Source organism: Anabrus simplex, chromosome 1 (assembly GCF_040414725.1).
Source record: "Anabrus simplex isolate iqAnaSimp1 chromosome 1, ASM4041472v1, whole genome shotgun sequence".
Taxonomy (NCBI): domain Eukaryota; kingdom Metazoa; phylum Arthropoda; class Insecta; order Orthoptera; family Tettigoniidae; genus Anabrus; species Anabrus simplex.
In genome coordinates, this window is record NC_090265.1 from 1,444,094,515 (window position 1) to 1,444,115,900 (window position 21,386).

The 21,386-nt window shown below is 37.9% G+C and overlaps 1 protein-coding gene across 1 annotated transcript in view; it reads left to right on the forward strand.

Annotated features, from left to right (window-relative positions):
* Window positions 1–21,386, forward strand: part of LOC136858403 (mitochondrial proton/calcium exchanger protein) — a 248,121-nt gene that overhangs the window by 159,276 nt on the left and 67,459 nt on the right. The window contains exon 9 of the mRNA XM_067137923.2: window positions 16,451–16,579. Within this exon, the coding sequence (XP_066994024.2) occupies window positions 16,451–16,579 (129 nt within the window). The remainder of the gene's footprint in view (window positions 1–16,450; window positions 16,580–21,386) is intronic.

A 21,386-nucleotide genomic window follows, 5' to 3' on the forward strand; every position in this document is an offset into this window, starting at 1 on the left:
ACGGTGGGTGCTCCAATTCTTCCCATCCCCATCGTCGCAGTAGCTGCCCTACACACTCTGCTTTATGTGGTTTTGCATTATCGTGCAGGATTATTGCACTGTCCACAAGATCCAGACGTTTCTCCCGAATGCCACATCGTACCTGTCGCACCAGGAAGTCCCTGTAGTACTGTGCGGTCATTGTTCTGCCATGTGGAACAAAGTAGCAAACAATGACACCCCTGACGTCATATGCGACGATCACCATCAGTTTGACTGGGGAAGGATTCTGACGGAACTTCTGCCTCCTTGGTGATCTAGCATGTCGCCACTCCACGGACTGATGTTTCAGTTCTGGTTCGTATGCCCTGGCCCAAAATTCATCGATGGCGATTATTCGTTACAAGAATTGATCGCTGCCCTGTTGCCAGTGTGCAAGGTGCTCGGAGCATGTTGCATAGCGCACCCACCTTCGAACTTCCGTCAATGCATGCGGTACCCACCGCGATGCGATTTTGCGCAGTTGCAGCTCATTACGCAATATTTTGTTGATGGTGCGTTTCTTGCCCTCTCTAACTCCAGTAGCGTCCATCGTCTGTCTTCATCCAGGAGCTGCTCGATGACGGCACGTGCCACGTCGGTCCGCACGCTGACAGGTCGTCCCAAACGTTGCTCATCACTGGTTGACACACATCCTTGCTGAAACTTTCCTACCCACCTTGCTACTGTATGGTATGGTAGGGCATAATTCTCAAGGGCTTCCACTAATTCACTGTGACATTCCATCACATTTCTCCCTCAGAGAACGGCTATTTTGATGTAAGCGCGCTGCTCAACAGGGGTTACATCCGTCTTGCATGACACTCACCAACTGACTGTTTTCACAGCCCTCGCTGCGCTACTACCAGCTATCACAGAGCCATCTGTTTTTCTGTATACACACTATGCCTGCAGAACTTCCTCACGACACATATACATTTGTGATCTGTTCACATATCTACAAGGAAAAAAAATAGTTCCCATGACTTTTGCCCCAATCCTTGTAGTATTATTTGATGTAATTCCACATACTGTATATGAGTTGATTATATGTGTAAGTACAGAAAATATTATGAGTAGAATTTTGTAAATATAAATTTATTAAGGATGAGCTGTATGTTTAATGGAAGAATTGTTAATGTAAATTGTATACACTATTTCAGGAAAATGTCTTCTTCTCTTTTTAATTTAAAACTTAGTGCTTATAATAATGTATTTTTGTGTATCATTTCCCACTGAAGTAGACACCTCATTTGCAAATCAAGTGATTTTTATTTTTAGCTGAGGATGTCTTCCATAAGAGACTGAACATGTACTAAAAAAGACACATACTGTATGCTGTGTAGTAGTTCTATGTGATACTGTATAGGAAAATAAATTATTGAAAGGAGGAAACCATTTCTGAATCTAAGTTAAATTAGAATCAATACAGACCATTACAATGAAATTTATAAATTGCAGACTTTGATATTGCGGGTCCCACTATATTTTGAAGTTCCTCTTATGATTCGCGCTGGTAGTATGAATAGGCTACAGTTGATGTTTACTTTGGCACATTGGAACGCAGCAGTACCCAGACATTGTAGTTTTTCTCCTCTTTGTAACCTATTTGATAACATCATGTAAAACATGCACAAGGACTCAGCAGTGGTAATTTCAAATGCTTGGTTTACATTCAATCTCAACACAACAAATGGCATTCTTCAGAGGATTGGTGTTGCAATTTAATTAAAAACATATTTTTTGTCCTAATATTTATAGGTTTGACATCATCACAAATTTAGACTGCAAAAATTGTTTGTCCAAAGTTTTGAAGGGCTATAACATCTAAAGTTGAAAACATTTAGGAACAAATTAAGGCATAAATTAAAGGTCTTAGGACACTCTTTAATTACAATATTTTAATAGTCGTTTTATATTCAAAATTAAACAGTGCAGAACATAATCTATCTATGGAGAACCTCCCACTAGAATACAGTGAAACAGATGATGAGCGAGGAGTGTTTGCCATCTAGTACTAATAAGATATCGGTTGTGTTTCAGTACATCTGTATTTTAAAACAATCTCCAGCTATCAGCTATCTTCAGAAGTAAAGACAATGAAATATTCAGATGTCTAAAAGTGTTCCTGATTTTAGCTCCCATCAAAATTTAATCTAGGTCAATTTACCTTCCATTACCTCTTTTTATTCCTATTATGCAAGAGGGAGTTTAATGAACTGTAGTGATAACGAAACAGTGAAATCTGAAACCTTATGTATTATGCGGCATGCAATTGTTCTGTCAATATCACAGACATCAGTGATCACTGCTTGAAAATGTTCCAGCTGCATAGAATAGCAGCACTACTAGAAGACGATTGAATGTGTTATCCACATATCTTGTCCAAAAAATAATATTTCTAAAGATGTTGTTATTATTACTTTTGGTGTGTTCTAAATGCTCCAGACAGATTTCAGCTAGTATGCCTGATGCCGGCGGTCCCTTAGCTAACCCATTTTGCTGATAAATGGTATTGTCAAATGTGAAATAATTGTTATTCAAAACAATTTTTAGAATAGGGATGAAATCTTGAATTTCTAGTGGGTTCAGACTACTGTATTTGTTTAAATTGTTGGGAATAATGGGACAAAGTTTTGAAATCGGGATGCTTGGATACATGTTAACAATATCGAAGGAATGGAGAGAATAGTTGGGTTGAATAATAACATGATTTAGTTTTTCAACCAATTCATTAGTGTTCTTAATGGAATTCCCAGATTAAAAAATGGTGATTTCTTTTGAGGAAATGTTGGACGAACTGTGAAATTTTATATAAAGAACTGGGTCTGTAATTAATGATGGGTCAGATAGGAATATTAGTTTTATGTATTTTGGGAAGTGCTTTGGCAGTTGGCAGGCCTAGATTCATTGTAATTTATTTATATCTTTGTTTGTTAATAGACATGATGCATTTTTTAATGTTTGTTTAAGCTGATGCTGAATTTTTAGTGTAGAGTCTCTTTTGGTTATAGAAAAATGAGCTGTCTTTGAAGAATTGTTTTGTTTTTTCTATGTAATCTGACTTATTCATAATGACAGTTGGATTGCCTTTATCGGCTTTTGTTATGATAAGATCTTGTCAGTGATTTTCTTCTCCCTCCCCACCTTCCCCTTTTCTTCCCCTGCCCGCCTCTCCCTATTTACTCCTTTGTTTACATTGCCTGCTTCCTACAAGAAGTCAGTGTTTGTTCGTGATGAGTAAATCTATTAGTGTGTGAGGATCCGTTAGACTTATACATGTGGTGAGTAGGGTTAAGTGGCAGTAGCGATCAGGTTACAAGAGGTAAATAAGTTCTGTATACGATTTGCTTCACTGGAGTCTATTAATAGGTTTGTATTAAAAGTCACCAAATATGAGTACATGTTCATAGGTAGGTATGAGTCTTAGTAGGTTTTCTTCGAATCTGCAGTCCGACTTTTGCTGCTATTTTTTTTTAGTTCTTCAATTTGGTGTTTAGCCTCTTCCACACTATTTGCGAGCAGCGCAAGGTCATCTGCAAATACCAGGCAATTGAGTTTGATATTTTTGCCAATCATGATGTTTGGTTGGCATTTCTTAGTCCACTCTTGCATGATTTTCTCCAGTGTGCAGTTAAATAGTAATGGTGAGAGACCGTCACCCTGTCGAAGTCCAGTCTGGATTTCAATTGATTCATACAACTCCCCTCTGAATGTAACTTTTGATTTAGTGTTCTTAATATTAATTCCAATAATGGTGATAAGTTTCTGGTGTAATTCAAATTTCTTGAGGATTTTAATAGCAGTTGCCATGCTGGTGTACCAACAGGGATACTGCCATGCTGGTGTACCAGCAGGGATACTGCAATCTAATACAAGAAGTGCTCAAAATGTCCAGTAATGACTCACGATGGATACTGTCATATGCTTTCTTGAAGTCAACAAAAGTGATGACTAACTTTTTGTTTCTCACTCTTTGATGTTTCATGATCCACTTAAGAGTGATGATTTGATCTGGACAACTTCTTCCAAGTCGAAATCGTCCCTGATATTCTCCAAGTTCTTGGTCAAGTTGTTCCTGAATTCTTGTTAGGATAATTCTAGACAGGATCTTATATGTGACATCAAGTAAAGAAATTCCCCAGTAATTATTTGGATCCAGTCTCTTGCCCTTTTTGTGTATTTGATGAATTATAGCTGTGTTCCATTCTTCAAGCAGTTTTTCAGAATTCCAGATGTCTATGTTTGTGGAGGTTTAGAAGTGTTTGTTTATTTGCAATCTTCCACAGCTCTGCAACCACTTGATTCTCTCCTGCTGCCTTGTAGTTCTTGAGCCAACCAATCGTTTTGATGGTGGTATAACCTTTTCTAGATATGTTTTATTTTTTTAATAAGGCTCAAATTCTAAGTATTCTTTTGGTTCCTCAGCATTTAGTAATTCTTTGAAGTGATCGGCTAGAATTGTGGATTCTCTTGATTATTGTGAGCTAGTTTCTCTTTTTTATCGTGAGTGTGGGAGGACTATACTTTGATTGATATTGTCTAAATGTCCTGTAATAGTCCCTTGTCTTATGTTGTTTGAATGACTCATCTATGATTTTTAGGTTTTCTTTTTGTTGGTCTCTATTGATTCTTCTTATTTCTTTGGCCCTTATCTTCTAGCAATGGTTAGTTCTTCTCGAGATTTTTCAGTTTTCTTTTGTTGGTCATTTAGCCATGCTTTGTGCCTTTTCTGTATTGCCATATCACATTCCTCATTCCACCAGGCGTGTTTCTTTCTCCTTCTAATAAGAGCAATTTCTTTGGCAATGTTTTTCAGTTTATCAATAATCGTTTCCAGTTTGTTGCTTAGATTTGTTTTGGATCTCTCTGAATACAATGCATTATTTATCAAGTAACTGGGATCATATTTCCTCCTCCTAGTGGATTTCGGTGTTTTGTATTTCTTTCTTGGGGTTAAGTTATCTTTGAAATATATTGGTTTGAATCGATGTCCACCCCACAAAGGACTTTTAGTCTACAGTATATTAAATTATATATTAAGTTTGAACATATATAATGTATTCAGTGTCAAGCCGCATAATGTGGTTAAGTGTAAGAGAGGGCCAAGAGCCTTAAGTTTGCCACAAATAAAGACAGCAAATAAATAAATAAATAAATAAATAAATAAATAAATACCAGATTTAGTTGCTAACTCTCCTTGTGTCATGGAAGTAGTCTGAAATAATGCTACAGTCTCACTACGCTTCCTGGGAGTCGTATCCATTGAAGACATATGTATTACTAATCGCACAAGGAAACTTCACACACATTGAAATAAATACACTTTTAGTATAAAACAGTCATCACATAGGTTAATTACCAATGAATAACAGTGCAAAGAATGCATAGAGGGCACAGGATCTACGAATAAGTAATGTGTAGCAAACTGTCATATGTAATAAATTTCATGGAGCAAATTGTTACAAACCAGTGGGAAAATTATGGGGAAAATATACCTTGTTGTGATTAATTCACATGGTACTGTAGATGCCCAAGTTCTTAAGAATGCCATCTTGTCCTCTGACTTCCATCTCATGTAGTTGGAACTCTTGGCTTTCAGTGGATAGTACATTTATAATATATTTGTCCTTTTATTCATTTCACTGTTCCAGATGAGAACCTAAAACAATTATGAGAAGGAAAGCAAAAAAAAAATGCTAATTTATCTTTTTCTGGACTCAAAGAACAACTGAGAGTCAGAGGTTTTGATAACAGGAATATGAAAAGGAGAGCTTCTGCACAAACAATACTGTCCAGCAAATAGATGGGTCCAGTAGCCCAAGAGCCTAACCTGCAACAAAGAAAGCATTAGATGACTGTGAACTTGTCAGCTGTAAGGAGTGAGCCAGGCAGATAAAAACACGACAACCTCTGTCAATGTTGCCACAGAGGGAGTTCAAAACTCTTTCTGATACCCTAGGAGTCTGTCCCTATGAAGAACTTCTATGCAACTATCATGTGCAAGTTTTTAAGTTGACACCATCTTGCTGCTTGCTTATCAGTTTCGATGTTCCTTTTTAATCTAGGCCTACTAGATGGCAGAGTAAACAGAATCTCTCTTGGGCATCTATGACCGAGTTATAATTAATTTTGTCGAATAGACACCAAATGTGTCACCAGAGATCTTTTACATGCTGACATAGTATGAAATGGAGTATTGAATGGGAAGATAGTACTAGGCAGCTTGCATCATTGCCTTTAAACCAAACTCATCTCATTGATACGTCATAGATTTTACCATAAGGCTTGAGACGCATGAGATCCAACCTGAAGAAGTAGATTTAGAAAAGAGACTTGAATGTGAGACAACAATAGAATATTATAAAGAGAAATACCATCCAAGAACCATTATAATATTCATTTTCATGGTTGGTGCCAGAGGGATCATTCCCCTTTTCTTTGAGATCTTCTGCAAACTGCATGGATTGTTGAAGGCTTTCATCATAGACATTCTAACAGCTGTTTGGTATACCAAAATTTGCCCACGCTTCAGTTTTCACTTGTGACAACAATGAAAAGCTGAACAAAAAGGCTAAGCTTACTAGCATCTTCTCCCTTGTTACAGTCATACTATGAATTCACTATATTATCGTCATGAGTTGGTGGTGACCACACGAAGTGGCTGCATGTGTTAACGTACTACGGCTTTGGAGCCAAGCTCTGCATTCAGGAGTGAGTATGTTCAAACTCCACTGTTGGCTGTTCTGAGAATGGTTTCCTGTGGTTTACTATTTTCACTTTGAGGCAAATGCTGGGACGGTTCCTATTCATAGACCACAGCTGATCCCTTCCACCTCCTTACCCAATTTTATTCATCATCATTCATTTCATCTCCATTAGCTCCTCAAATGAGGTTGGCATCAGGAAGTGCTATATACCCATGCCAGATAATTTCATCTTACCCCCATCCTTGACCCTGTATCAAGGAATGGAACTAAGGGGTAGACAGACGTACATAATCCTCATGGAGTGACAAAACGTACTAGAAAAGGAACAATATGATTTCAGACAAGTAGTGAAGAACATCAGATGCCTTTGGGCTACCTAGAATAAAGGAGAAGGGGTGGGGGTGGGGGTACATGGGGAAGAACTTGAATATGCTTTGCTTAGATCTAGAGAAAGCTTTTGACAGGGTGAGGTGGGCTAACCTTATTGCAGTCCTGAAGAAACTTTTCTACAACACAAAAACCCTGTCTGCGGGTAAAAAGGAATGTCCTCTGGCCGGAAAGATGATGACAATCATGGAAATGTTAGTGTGTGCTTTGGTTTGTAGCCAGTAAATTAGAGCATGGATAACATCATGTTCTTGTTTTGGCCTCCACATCTGTATGCGAATAGCCTGATACAGGTGATCGATTTATCGAAATGTACCTCATCTAAAAATGAAGTAACAGCTGATGACAACTCGCTTAGCTCTCTTCCAGCCTCAGTCTCGTTCCATACATAAAATTTTGGATTCTGAATACTGACATCAGTAACACACAGTGCGTAAAATGATATTTGGCGCGAATAGAATGCTTTGCCAATTGATAATTTAGGCACTGGTTGTGCTTGTTGCAAATCAAAGCAGAAGGACATTGTGTCAGCAGATCGTTCCCTCAAAAGTTTGTGAAAAGTCTGTGAGTGAATTTTATATGCTCCCAAATCAGCTAGTAAATTGTTCTTTTTAGCACTATCTTTTTTCAGATTTAATCTGAAAGAGCATTCGAGCACAATAACTACAAGCATCCATGGATGGTGTCCCAAACCGAATGTTGAACTGTGTACGGAAAATATTGTGGAAGAACCACCTTTTCACTTTCAGGTCCGCGGAAACACTCGCATTATACATTTTGTGGAGTCTGTTTATGTTTAACTCTGCTGGTAGATAAAGCCTCTGACTTATATTCCTGTTGTAATGGGATTCCCTTCCTCTTAACTGAGAAATAAACGCAATCACCTTTTCTTTCTTCGCAGCAAACAGAGCACTCTTCCTATGCCCGCCTCTCTTCTCTCGAACACCTTCACCATTCTTAACAGCTTTGGATATATTATTAATCCTGGTTTGGATTATCCCAAACAATTTCCGAAAGAATTTTGAGCAGACCAATTTTACTTGATCACCAGTATTCACCTAGAAAAGAAGAATAAACTACTAGTTTAGCTAAAGTCTTGAGCTGTATTCTGTTCTTGTTAAGTTCAGTTGTACTGTGCAATTATATCAACTTTTTCCTTGCAACAGAAGGAAAATGAGAATAAAGCACCCCATTATTTATTCCAGTTGACTGTTTACTGAATTACTCAGCTGTTCACTACAGATAATGACATCCTAATAATAACATGACATTGTAGCACTTTCTCCTGAAATCTAGTAGCAGGATTATAAAGACAAATATAACCTACCTCATATGACACAAAAATGGAATACCGACTGCGTTCTCTTGCATATTGCTTTCTAGTTCTTTGTGGTTTCGGAGATGTAACTTTTATCATATGGCTCAGTTGGCGATCTTGTTCCACTTTGTTTGGTACGCAGTAAACTACATTTTTTTGCTTTTGCCAGGTAGAATACTGGGATGCTCCCACACTTGAATCTGCCTACCTTGTGATTGCATGGTGCCTCGAAATTAGTTAAATGTGGATCGTGATTTGAGTACCTAAAATAAGAAGACGTCCACGTAATAATTCACGTTGTAGGACTAGCAGTAAATATACTAAGTAAAACGTATGCAATGTACGGAAACATGCGTTTATACAATCTTTCCCACGCAAAAAGCACATCTAATACACCGATATAACCAATTTCAATAATAATGATCATTCGTAACTTACAACAGGAGTGTTAACTTACCGAGCTTCCTGATCATATTGTCTTTTAGTTTTTGCAACTCTTATTCGCTTTCTACTTCCTTTCGAATGCTCTCCTATGGGTAAGTAGCCCTCCATGGTGATCAAAAGTGAATGGGTATGCAAGCAATACCACACTATCTAAATAGCGGGAATAGCCAACAAAAGAGCGGGATATATGCAGGCTGGGAAACATTATCGTGAACATAATATGTTTTGAACCGTTCGCCGTGTTGCACATAATACAATTTGTTCTGAATCATGTTTCTTCAGCACTGAATTCCTATGGGAAAGAATACGAAATGACCTGATCTAACTCAACAGCGTTAAGGAGCATATCCTAATTGGCACGAAGCCGCATCAAAATGTATTCTGACCTCGATATTTTGAAATGATGCTCCTCATATATGATTCACAGAGAAAATCAAAAGCATGATCCTTGGAGAACAAGGTAGTAAATTTAAAATTTATAAAGAAGTCAAGGATGTAAAGCAAATTGAGAACTTAATGTACAGTATCTAGAAAGTATGATTAATGAAGATATGCTCTGCACAGCGTAAATAAATGGTAAAGAAAGAATTCAACAGGAAACTTGTGAAGTGTTATGTCTAGAGCATTTTCAGATTTCCAAAACAGTCTATTCTCTGTATAACATTTCAAGTCATATAGAGAGAGATAGATACAAGAAAGGAACACATAATAGGATGAATACAATGGAAGGTCATTGTGGGAAAAGGAAGCAGCATAAATAAAAGACAGGGACAAACATGAGAGCACAAAAAGACAAGGACAATCTCCACATCTCCATACACTCTTCAAGACATTTACAAAAGTTGAAAGCTAGAAAGGCAACTGGGTTTGATAAGATTTCTGGGGATATATTAAAGGCTATGAGTTGGGATATAGTGCCATATCTGAAATATTTGATTACTCTTTGCATGAAGGAGCTATACCAAATGAATGGACAGTTGCAATAGTAGACACAGTGTACAAGGAAAAGGATGACAAACATAAAGTGGAAAATTACAGGCCAGTCATGTGTAGTTTGTAAGCTTTAGGAAAGCATCCTTTCTGATTATATTAGGCACGTTTGTGAAATTACTATTCTCCAGACTACCTTTTGAACAGACTAAAGTGGAAGTAGCGTCATTGCCTCATCATACTTGCTGTGGTTGCCAGATGAACCAGCGCGCGATTCAAAATTGTACTCCAGCACTATAATACAGCATAACTCGTGGATTGTACCTCGAGTGCATTAAAAAGAATTAATACATTAACGCATGTATGTTAGAATCCTATTCAGTCTTTTAACGGCTTACATCTTTAAACAATTAATTTACTGAATTACATTTTTTATGTACTAACTACAATTTTGTGCTTAAAACATGGCAAACAAATTCTTTTGACATACACATTAAGCATTACATTCATTAAATTATTGTTACATTATAAAACAATATTTTATTATTTATCATTCACTATTATTATCTAAATATATGGCCTGATTCCATTTGAAGACCAGACCAGGAATGGAATGATGCCCTATCTAGTTCCAAGTATTTGAAATGAGCCTGCCGAAGAGATCTGTCATGCTACTCATGGACGATTGATGAATAAGCGAGAGAACTGATGATTATGTATTCGTACTGGATTTAACTTGAAACTGACAGGGGAAGTTGGGGATCCAGGCGAAAACCTGTCCCAGCTCCACTTTGTCCAGCACAATTTCAATAAATTAATTATTACTAAACGTCGCCACAATCCTCGATTTGCAACTAGTGTTGTGTCCATTCTGATAAAATTCTGTCACTGCTGTTTTAAACAGACTATGATTGGAACTGCACCCACGTGTTGAAGACATCCACTGAGTGAGTGAGTAAGTAAGTAAGTAAGTAAGTAAGGAAGGCAGCTCCACATTGACGGCATCATTGGCAAAACTCGCACTGAGTGGCCCCCTCACCTACCGTGTGACAAGACTGTAGGCGTTGCCACTGTCGCCCGCGCCATTCCCTGGTCCATACACACGCTTCCGCTTTAGTCTGCTCAAAAGGTGGTCCAGAGAGCAACTGGTTTGGTAGAAGGCAGTTCGGGTTTAGGAAAGGTTATTCCAGTGAAGCTAAACTTGTACGAATCCAGCAAGATAAAGCAAATGTAGATTCAGGAGGTCAAATGGACTGTATCGCCATTGACCTATCCAAGACTTTTGAACGGGTAGATCATGGGACATAATTGTCTGGCTCCATGGCTAAATGGTTAGCGTGCTGGCCTTTGGTCACAGGGGTCCCGGGTTCGATTCCCAGCAGGGACGGAAATTTTAACCATCATTGGTTAATTTCTCTGGCATGGGGACTGGGTGTATGTGTCGTCTTCATCATCATTTCATCCTCATCACGACGCGCAGGTTGCCTACGGGAGTCAAATCGAAAGACCTGCACCTGGCGAGCCGAACATGTCCTCGGACACTCCCAGCACTAAAAGCCATACGCCATTTCATTTCATGGGAGATAACTGACTAAAATGAGGGCAATTGGACTAGACTAAAGAGTGGTTGAATGTGTGGCTGCATTTCAAGAAAATAGAACTCAGAAAATTAGAGTAGGTGAAGCAGTATATGATCTTGTAATGATTAAAAGGGGAATCCCGCAGGGCAGTATTATTAGATCTTTGTTTTCTTATATATAAATGATATGCGTAAAGATCTGGAATCACAGATATTTGCGGATGACGTTTTACTGTATAGAGTAGTAAATGAGTTGCAGGATTGTCAGCGAATGCAGGGGGACTTGAACAATGTAATGAAATGGACAGCACACAATGGTATGAATGTAAATGGGATGAAAAGTCAAGTTGTAAGTCTCATTAAGGGAATAAGGCCTCTCAGATTTAATTATTATGGTGGGGTGATAGTATCTCATGGGGAACAATGTAAGTACCTAGGTGTTAGTATAAGGAATGATCTTCATTGGGGTAATCATATTAACGAGGTAGTTAAGAAAGGTTACAGATTTTTTCACATGGTTATGTGGGTATTTTGGCGTTGTAGTAAGGATGTAACGGAGAGGGCATATAAGTCTCCGGTAAGACCCCAACTAGAGTATGGTTCCAGTCAGTGGCGAATATAGAATATATTTGGGGGGGGGGGGCCAAGATTAATGTAAGGTTAGGTTAAGTAATTTTAAGAGGTCAGGCGATTTCAATCACTTTAGAAAGGAAAAAAGGAAACATTGATTTGGGCTGATTCATTCATACATACATACAAACATACATACATACATACATACATACATACATACATACATACACACATACACACATACACACATACATACATACATACATACATACAAACATACATACAGTAGACCAATGGTTACAAAACGAAGTCCAGGTTTCTTGATACACTTGCAAACTTATCAAGAACTACTTCGTCACTAACTATAATGTCTCTGTGGATAGAGAGTAAATCAAGCCTGTTAAGCCTACTTTCAGATGTGCTGTTCCTTAAGTAAGTCTTCAGTCTCCTTAGGCTAGAGAATGTTCTTTCTACGGTTGCGATAGAAACAGGAAGAACTGCAAATAATTTGAGAAGATTTGAAGGATTTTCCCGACTCCACTTTTCTTTCCACAACATAAACTCACTTTGCAAAATCTCTTTATGTGACAGATCTTCTTCGTAGAAACTAAAAGCAGCCTCCAGTGAACCGAAATCTGTTATGATACACAATTCTGGAAGGATGTTTCGTAAGGATGCAACTGTTTCCTTGTGAGATTCAAAGCGTTCTTTTAGTGAGTTACAAAAAATCGTCCAGGTATGGCACATAAACAGCTACTCAATAGTTTCTTCTGTGGTGTAAGGGATGTTGCTACTTGCTCTTTGAAGGCAGCAAATTCTTGGAATCTCTTCTTTAATGTCAAGTTTGGCAGCGAATGACTTTGCTTGGTTATACAAGGCTTTAAATGAGTCATCAGCATTTGCCTTCTCCTTCGATGGAAGGTGGAAGACACTCATGACGTTAGTCAAGGCCTGTGGAAGATCTATATTTTTGTTTTGAAACTGCTCAGATAAGTTATGCATGGTTGACAACATCCAGCTCAAAACCAAAAGATTAATAAGAAATGCAAATTGACTAATAGCACTACTTAGAATGTGAGTCTTTGATGCTGGATCACTTAATTCCTCTTCTATATTCCAAAAGGAGAGAAAGGCTCCGAAATGTCTTCAAATAAAATTACTGAGTCATGCCTTTCTACCCATCGGGTTTCGCACATTGAAATAAGTTTCTGTTTCTTTTGTTCTGGACAACATTCAGAAATCATTGAGTTCAATATTTCTGTTCTTTTGGCTGATATAAGAAAGAATCCACAGACTTCTTTTATGACACCCATACAGTTTCTTATAGAAGGTATTTTTTTTCGCATCTGACAAACATAAATTTAGAGTGTGTGAAGAACAATGTGTATACAGAGCCAATGGTAGCTTTTCTCTGATGGAAGCTTGTTCTCCTCTGAATTGCCCGCTCATCGTGCAGCTCCATCGTACCCTTGACCTCTCATTTTGTTTAGGTCAAGCCCTAATGTTGACAAGGTCTCCAATATTGTGTTGGCCAAACCTGCTCCAGCGACGTCATAAACGGGGACGAATGTCAGAAAATCTGTGATTTTGAAAGTTTGGTCCTGTACGTAACGTACACAGAGAGAAAACTGTTTGATTTGGCTGATGTCAGTGGTTTCATCTGCTAAAATGGAATTAAAAACAGACTTTCTGACATTTTCTACAAGTTTTGATTGCATTAAGTGACCGAATGTGTTAATAAGTTCGTTTTGAATGAAAGAACTTGTGTACATCGTCTTCCCACCATTAGTCGTTAATTGGTCTTTAAGAATATTATCTCCACTGTTGGCTCGGTATCTCAACAACGATCGAAAATTCCCATCATTTGGTCCGGTTCTTCAAGGCTTATTCATTATTTCGGGGGGGTTCCAGTGTATGGGACCCTCACCAGGACTACTTGATACGAGAACTGGAAAAAATTCATGGAAAGCAGCACAGTTTGTTCTGGGTGATTTTTGACAAAGGAGTATTGTTACTAAAATCTTGCAAACTTTGAGCTGGAAAGACATAGGAGTAAGGAGACGAGATGCTCCACTATGTGACATGTTTCAAGCTGTGAGGGGTGAGTTGGCGTGGAATGACATAAGTAGAAGAGTAAGCTTTAGTGGAGCTTTTAAAAGTAGGAAAGATCATAATATGAAGATAAAGTTGGAATTCAAGAGGACAGATTGGGGCAAATATTCATTTATAGGACGAGGGGTAAGGGATTGGAATAAATTATCACGGGAAATGTTAGATAAATTTCTAAGTTCATTGAAAATATTTAATAAAATACTAGGTAAACAATTATAAACAAATGTAAATGGATTACAGAAAATTGTAATGAAAGAAAATCCATAACTTCAAGAATTCCAACTAACAAGAACTATTTACAATAAAGTGTCTTTCATGGAACAATAAGATAATGACATTACAATACAGTAGTTAAACCAGAAGCAATCTACGCTGCAGAAATTCTCAACCTACAATAAAAAGGGATTAAAGGAACAAGAAATTAAAGAACGAAAAATCATGAGAAAAATCTTAGGACCAAGAATCATAAACGGAACTCATTACCCTAAACCTAATAGTGAAATATACAAGCACATTTCCAAAATCACAAATGCAATTCGAATGCGACAAATCCAATTCGCAGGGCATCTGGAACGAATGAACGCTAACAGACTTTCACATCAAATTTAAAAATGTTTACAAAACAAGGCCACTAGTCCAAAGTGGTACAAATTATTATAGAAAGACCTCACTGAATTAGTATCACCAAATCTACAAGATCGAAAGGAAATACAAAACATCATTCAAACATGGGGATATGAGGAACAAGATAGGAAACCCACACGATCGGCATGGTCAGAGGACCGGAGACATGCACAATCTTTGAAGATGAAGAACTACTGGGCAGAAAAGAAGGCTGAAAAATGTTGATTCCGTGTGGTCCTAGGTGACCCATTTGTGAGGAAGAAGAAGAAGAAGTAGTAGTAGTGTAAATATGAGTTAAACAATTCATAGGGAATCTACCACCTGGGCAACCACCCTAAATGCAGATCATTGATGATTGATTGTCTAATTAACACTGCCATCTTCAAATAGATAGGCTCCCCCCTTATCAATTCCAGTTTTCTACGTCTGTGTCTTCTCGGCCCCCGACGAGCTCATTTCTGCATCCCAGCTTCATCAAGAGGGTAGACATCAACACTCACTGATTGACAGATTGACAGATCTTCAATCTTGATGTGAGGAGTCTAGGATGATATGAAAGCTTGGAAGCTGAAACAAGCTCATGGGGGCTGAGAAGAGGTGGATGTAGAAGAAATGGGTTTGATGAGGAAACAGCATATCTATTTTTTTTTTTTTTTTTTTTTTTTTGCTAGTTGTTTTACGTCGCACCGACACAGATAGGTCTTACTGCGACGATGGGACAGGAAAGGGCTAGGAGTGGGAAGGAAGCGGCTGTGGCCTTAATTAAGGTACAGCCCCAGCATTTGCCTGGTGTGAAAATGGGAAACCACGGAAAACCATTTTCAGGGCTGCCGACAGTGGGGTTCGAACCTACTATCTCCCGAATACTTGATACTGGCCGCACTTAAGCAACTGCAGCTATCGAGCTCGGTCATATCTATTTTAAGACTGTAGTATATAACTCTGTGGAGATAGTCTATGTCCTTCTGTGTTTCCACGTTTGTCCTTGTCACCTATTTCTGTTTCTCCCCTTCCCATGCTGATCTGCCATTGGGTTCATCCTGATTATGTGTTCTTTTCTTGTTCCTATCTATATTTGATGCTTGTTTATTCCTTTCCTTTCTGTATAACTTTCATATCTCAACCCAGAAAAGAGTGACAATTTGGTAAACAGCAGAGCTGTAGTTCTTGATACTGTTCAGAAGTGCTGTATTTACTTGTCTATAAACCCCTTTCCCCTCCCCTAATTTTCAGCTTCAAAATTATATGAAAATTTCACATAATACAAGTTAGGTTGGCATGGATTACAAGCAGAAATGGAATGACATCAGTAGACGAATAAGTTTGAGTGGTGTTTTTAAAAGTAGGAAAGATCACAATATGAAGATAAAGTTGGAATTCAAGAGGAAGGGGAGTTAGGGATTGGAATAACTTACCAAGGGAGATGTTCAATAAATTTCCAGTTTCTTTGCAATCATTTAAGAAAAGGCTAGGAAAACAACAAATAGGGAATCCGCCACCTGGGCGTCTGCCCTAAATGCAGATCAGTAGTGATGATTGATTAGGTTTTAACTTTGTTATTTAAGAGAAACTGTTGAAAATTAATCACGTCCCATGTTGATTCATGTCATTCAAGTCTAAAAATACTTTTTAAAATAAAAAAACTCTAGAAAATCCTGTACCCAAGTTTATAGATTCATGTCACGCTTGGTCTAAGCATACTTTTTTAATTTGAAAACTATTTCATATTAATGAATTGTATTTCTTTCATTCCAGGAATTATCCTCATCTGATTTGGAAACTTTAGAGAGTGCTTTAGATTCCATTGGTAAAGAGAAGAAAAAATTACTTGTTGAGAAGGAAGAATTAGATGATTTAAAAGAAGAGTTGGCTGAATATCAGGAGGTGAGTATATTATATTTTCTCAGTCTATAAAAGTAAGTTTCCAGTAATTTTCTCTTTTGAGGTTACAAACCTTCAAACTCTGGTTACATACATACATACATACATACATACATACATACATACATACATACATACATACATACATACATGGGATGACTAAGTTGTTGTATCCCTTTAAACAATAATCATTGCACATATGTACAAATATTTTCATTATAAGCTGTGTTGCTATTTAGCACTCCATCTCTAAGTCTCTATGACTGAAAGAAGTGCTTCCATAATCCTTTGTTGCTAGTACTGTGGCTTCATTTCCTTCTCTGCGTCATACCATGAAATCATTAACCCCGTGTCGCCGACCTCCATACGTCGCACAGACCCCCTTATCTTCACATGTGGCCGACCTCCATGCATAGTTTAGACCCCTGCAGCCTAACCTCATTTTGTTCTAGCTTGTAAAGTATCTCATTGGTTAGTATACCAGGCAAAGTATTCACTGGCATCTTGGAAGGGAGGGTGCGATCAGTCGTTGAGAGGAAGTTGGATGAAACCCAGTGTGGTTTCAGACCACAGAGAGGCTGTCAGGATCAGATTTTCAGTATGCACCAGGTAATTGAAAAGTGCTACAAGAGGAATAGGCAGTTGTGTTTGTTTCGTAGATCTAGAGAAAGCATATGACAGGGTATCGAGGGAAAATATGTTCGCCATACTGGGTTACTATGGAATTAAAGGTAGATTATTAAAATCAATCAAAGGCATTTATGTTGACAATTGGACTTCAGTGAGAATTGATGGTAGAAGGAGTTCTTGGTTCAGGGTATTTACAGGGGTTAGACAAGGCTGTAATCTTTCACCTTTGCTGTTCGTAGTTTACATGGATCATCTGTTGAAAGGTATAAAATGGCAGGGGGGGATTCAGTTAGGTGGAAATGTAATAAGCAGTCTGGCCTATACTGACGACTTGGTCTTAATGGCAGATTGTGCCGAAAGCCTGCAGTCTAATATCTTGGAACTTGAAAATAGGTGCAATGAGTATGGTATGAAAATTAGCCTTTTGAAGACTAAAGTGATGTCAGTAGGTAAGAAATTCAACAGAATTGAATGTCAGATTGGTGATACAAAGCTAGAACAGGTCGATAATTTCAAGTATTTAGGTTGTGTGTTCTCCCAGGATGGTAATATAGTAAGTGAGATTGAATCAAGGTGTCGTAAAACTAATGCAGTGAGCTCGTAGTTGTGATCAACAGTATTCTGTAAGAAGGAAGTCAGCTCCCAGACGAAACTATCTTTACATCGGTCTGTTTTCAGACCAACTTTGCTTTATGGGAGCGAAAGCTGCATGGACTCAGGATATCTTATTCATAAATTAGAAGTAACAGACACGAAAGTGGCAAGAATGATTGCTGGTACAAATAGGTGGGAACAATGGCAGGAGGGTACTCGGAATGAGGAGATAAAGGCTAATTTAGGAATGAACTCGATGGATGGAGCTGTACGCATTAACCGGCTTCAGTGGTGGGGTCATGTGAGGCGAATGGAGGAGGGTAGGTTACCTCGAAGAATAATGGACTCTACTATGGAGGGTAAGAGAAGTAGAGGTAGACCAAGACAACGAAGGTTAGACTCGGTTTCTAACGATTTAAGGATAAGAGGTATAGAACTAAATGAGGCCACAACACTAGTTGCAAATCGAGGATTGTGGCGACGTTTAGTAAATTCACAGAGGCTTGCAGACTGAACGCTGAAAGGCACAACAGTCTATAATGATAATGTATGTATGTATGTATGTATGTATGTATGTATGTATGTATGTATGTAAAGTTTTAAAGTTGTCGAGATGGAAATGGTGTATCTTTGAAGGTTAAGATCTCTGCCTTCCTTGTATGAATCATCCCAAAGCAGTATTTATTTTTTCTTTTCTAAAGTGTTTGAAATAGTCTGACCTCTTTCGAGTTGAGAGCATGTAAGTTTAAAGGTTTAAATTTCTGCTGCATTCCAGCAGATATATGTTTCAATATAGAATGTTTCCTTATGAGATAAATAGTATAAATTGCTATATCTTTGCTGATATGAATGTTGACATCATCTGATGAGAATTCCTATAATTTTTTCAATGCCTTGAAACCTTTTACAAATCGTATTTACTTAACTTACGATATTGTGTGGTGCAGAAGGATGGCACGGTTCAGTTTGAATGAAAGAGAAGTACTTAATTAAATTGAATAAATCAGATGAGAACAGTGGCGTAGGGATGTGGCGACCCCATCACCCATTGAGTAACCACTGCAATTAGCCTCCCGAGTAATGGTGGGTAAACCATAAACCTTACTGACATGAGGAAATGCCTGTCAGGCACTGACCAGCTAGTTGCATAACAAAATATGAATACAAAGATCCATGATAGGCCTAGCAGGCCAGTGGTAGCATATCATATCACTTTCAACAATCAAACGAGCCTCGGATCCAATGTAAAACCAATACCAAAAGTGACAAAGCCTTTGTGCAGATCTGACAGGCATGATGGCCAAAATGGCTCTGATGATAGACAAATCTGTACAAAGAAAAATATTTTTTTTTTGTTTGCTAGTCGCTTTACGTCGCCCCGACACAGAGAGGTCTTATGGCGACGATGGGACAGGGAAAGGCTAGGAGTGGGAAGGAAGCGGCCGTGGCCTTAATTAAGGTACAGCCCCAGCATTTGCCTGGTGTGAAAATGGGAAACCACGGAAAACCATTTTCAGGGCTGCCGACAGTGGGATTCGAACCTACTATCTCCCGAATACTAGATACTGGCCGCACTTAAGAGACTGCAGCTATCGAGCTCGGTAAAGAAAAATATAAGAATTGGGAGACTATTAATATAGTATCCTTAGAAAAGGATGCAAGAATTCAAGAAATAACACGGATAATGACAGAGTGAAACATACCGATAATGGGACCAAGTGAAATAAGGAAAAAAAGGCCCAGAGTGAAACATACCGATAATGGGACCAAGTGAAATAAGAAAAAAAGGGAGTGGTAGTAAGGTGCTGGAGAGGGGATATAAAATGTAGTGGTCAGGAAGAGACAAAAGAAGAAATGGTATTGCAATAGTAGTGGTTAAAGAACTGGCCAACAAAGTATACTCATTGTGGATTATGTTTGTGACAGAATAATTAAAATTCAGTTAATGATGGAAGGAAATATCCTGATATAATCCAGGTGAATGCTCCTCAAATAGGTTGTGAAATAGATGAAAAAGAACAATTCATAACTAAACTGGAGGATGCTGTAACATCCAACAAGACTTCAATGCTAGAGTTGGGAATGATAGAGGAGGATATGAAACAGTTATAGGAAGCCACGGAGAAGATCACAGAAATGATGAAGGGGAGATGTTATTAGGCATGTGTCTGAGAAATAACTGGATCATTGTAATGGATGGTATAAGAAAAGAGATAGTCACAAGTTTACCAGATACAGTTGGAACTTGCCACAGAAATCCATAATTGATTATATAATTTATTTATTTACATTGTTTACGCCCACACTGGAGCACCAAAATCAACCTTATACAATAAAATCTTCAAAAAATAAGTGCATCAGAAAGTAAGTTCATTTTTTAAAACTTGATTTCTTCTTTTCCCAAAACTTCTTCATCTAGACGATCTATATTTTTTTTATTATATAATAACGGAAGAAATCAGAAGATGCTTGACAGATGTGAAAGTGATACCAAGCATTAATTTTGACGGTGATCACAGACTATTGGTGGGGACATTGATAAAATTCAGAAGGGGTAAATATGGGGGAAAAAAGACAGGCAAAGATCAAATGCTGGAAACTAAAAAAGAGAAATCCAAGAGATATACAGGGAAAAGATTAAAACAAAACTTCCTAAAGATGAGAGGAAGGATGCTGAGGAAGAATGGAAAAGTTTCAAACAGGCTTTAGTCAAAGCAGCAGAAGAAACCTGTGGAAAGACATCAACAAAAGTCAAACAAAGAAACTCCACGGTGGAATGAGAGGATTGCAGATGCAGTCCAGAAGAAGAATAATATGTGGAGAGAATGGTTCAGAAACAGAACGGAACATAACAGAGACAAATGGAAACGACTAAGCAGAGCAGCAAGCAAAATTATAGCACTGGCTAAAAAGATGTCCTGGGAAAAATTTACAAAAGAGATAGAAGAGAATTATAAGAATGACAAGAAAATATTTTACCGTATATTAGGTAACAGAAGGAAGCAAAAATAAAATACAACAAAAGTCATCAACGAAGTTGGAAAACCTGTGTGGAAAGAAAAAGAAATTTTGAAAGAATGGAAAGAATACCTCCAAAATCTATATGAAGGACAAGAAACAAATGAACCCAAGGAAATAGATGAAGATTATATAAATATCACCATTACAGTGGAAAGGACGAAGAAACAATCAGATGAAATAGGAAGAGAAGATCTAGAAATGTAGGAAAAGCTGTAGACCTATTAGAAATGAAAAATGGCAAAGCTCATGGAATAGATGACATCACAGTGGAAATGATTAAAGCTGCAGGACCTATTGGAATGCAGTGGCCGTTTAGAATATTGAAGTTAGTATGGACTGACGGAGAGATTCCTGATGACTGGACAAGGGCAATTATTGTTCCTATTTTTAAAAAAGGTAATAAAGCACTTTGTGTGGAACTACAGAGGAATAGCATTACTGCGTCATTGCATGAAGATTTATGAAAAGATAAGCTTACAAAAAATCAAGAACAAGATAGATTCACAATTAAGAGAAGAACAACAAGGATTTAGACCTGGAAGATCAACTATTGTTGCCATATTTA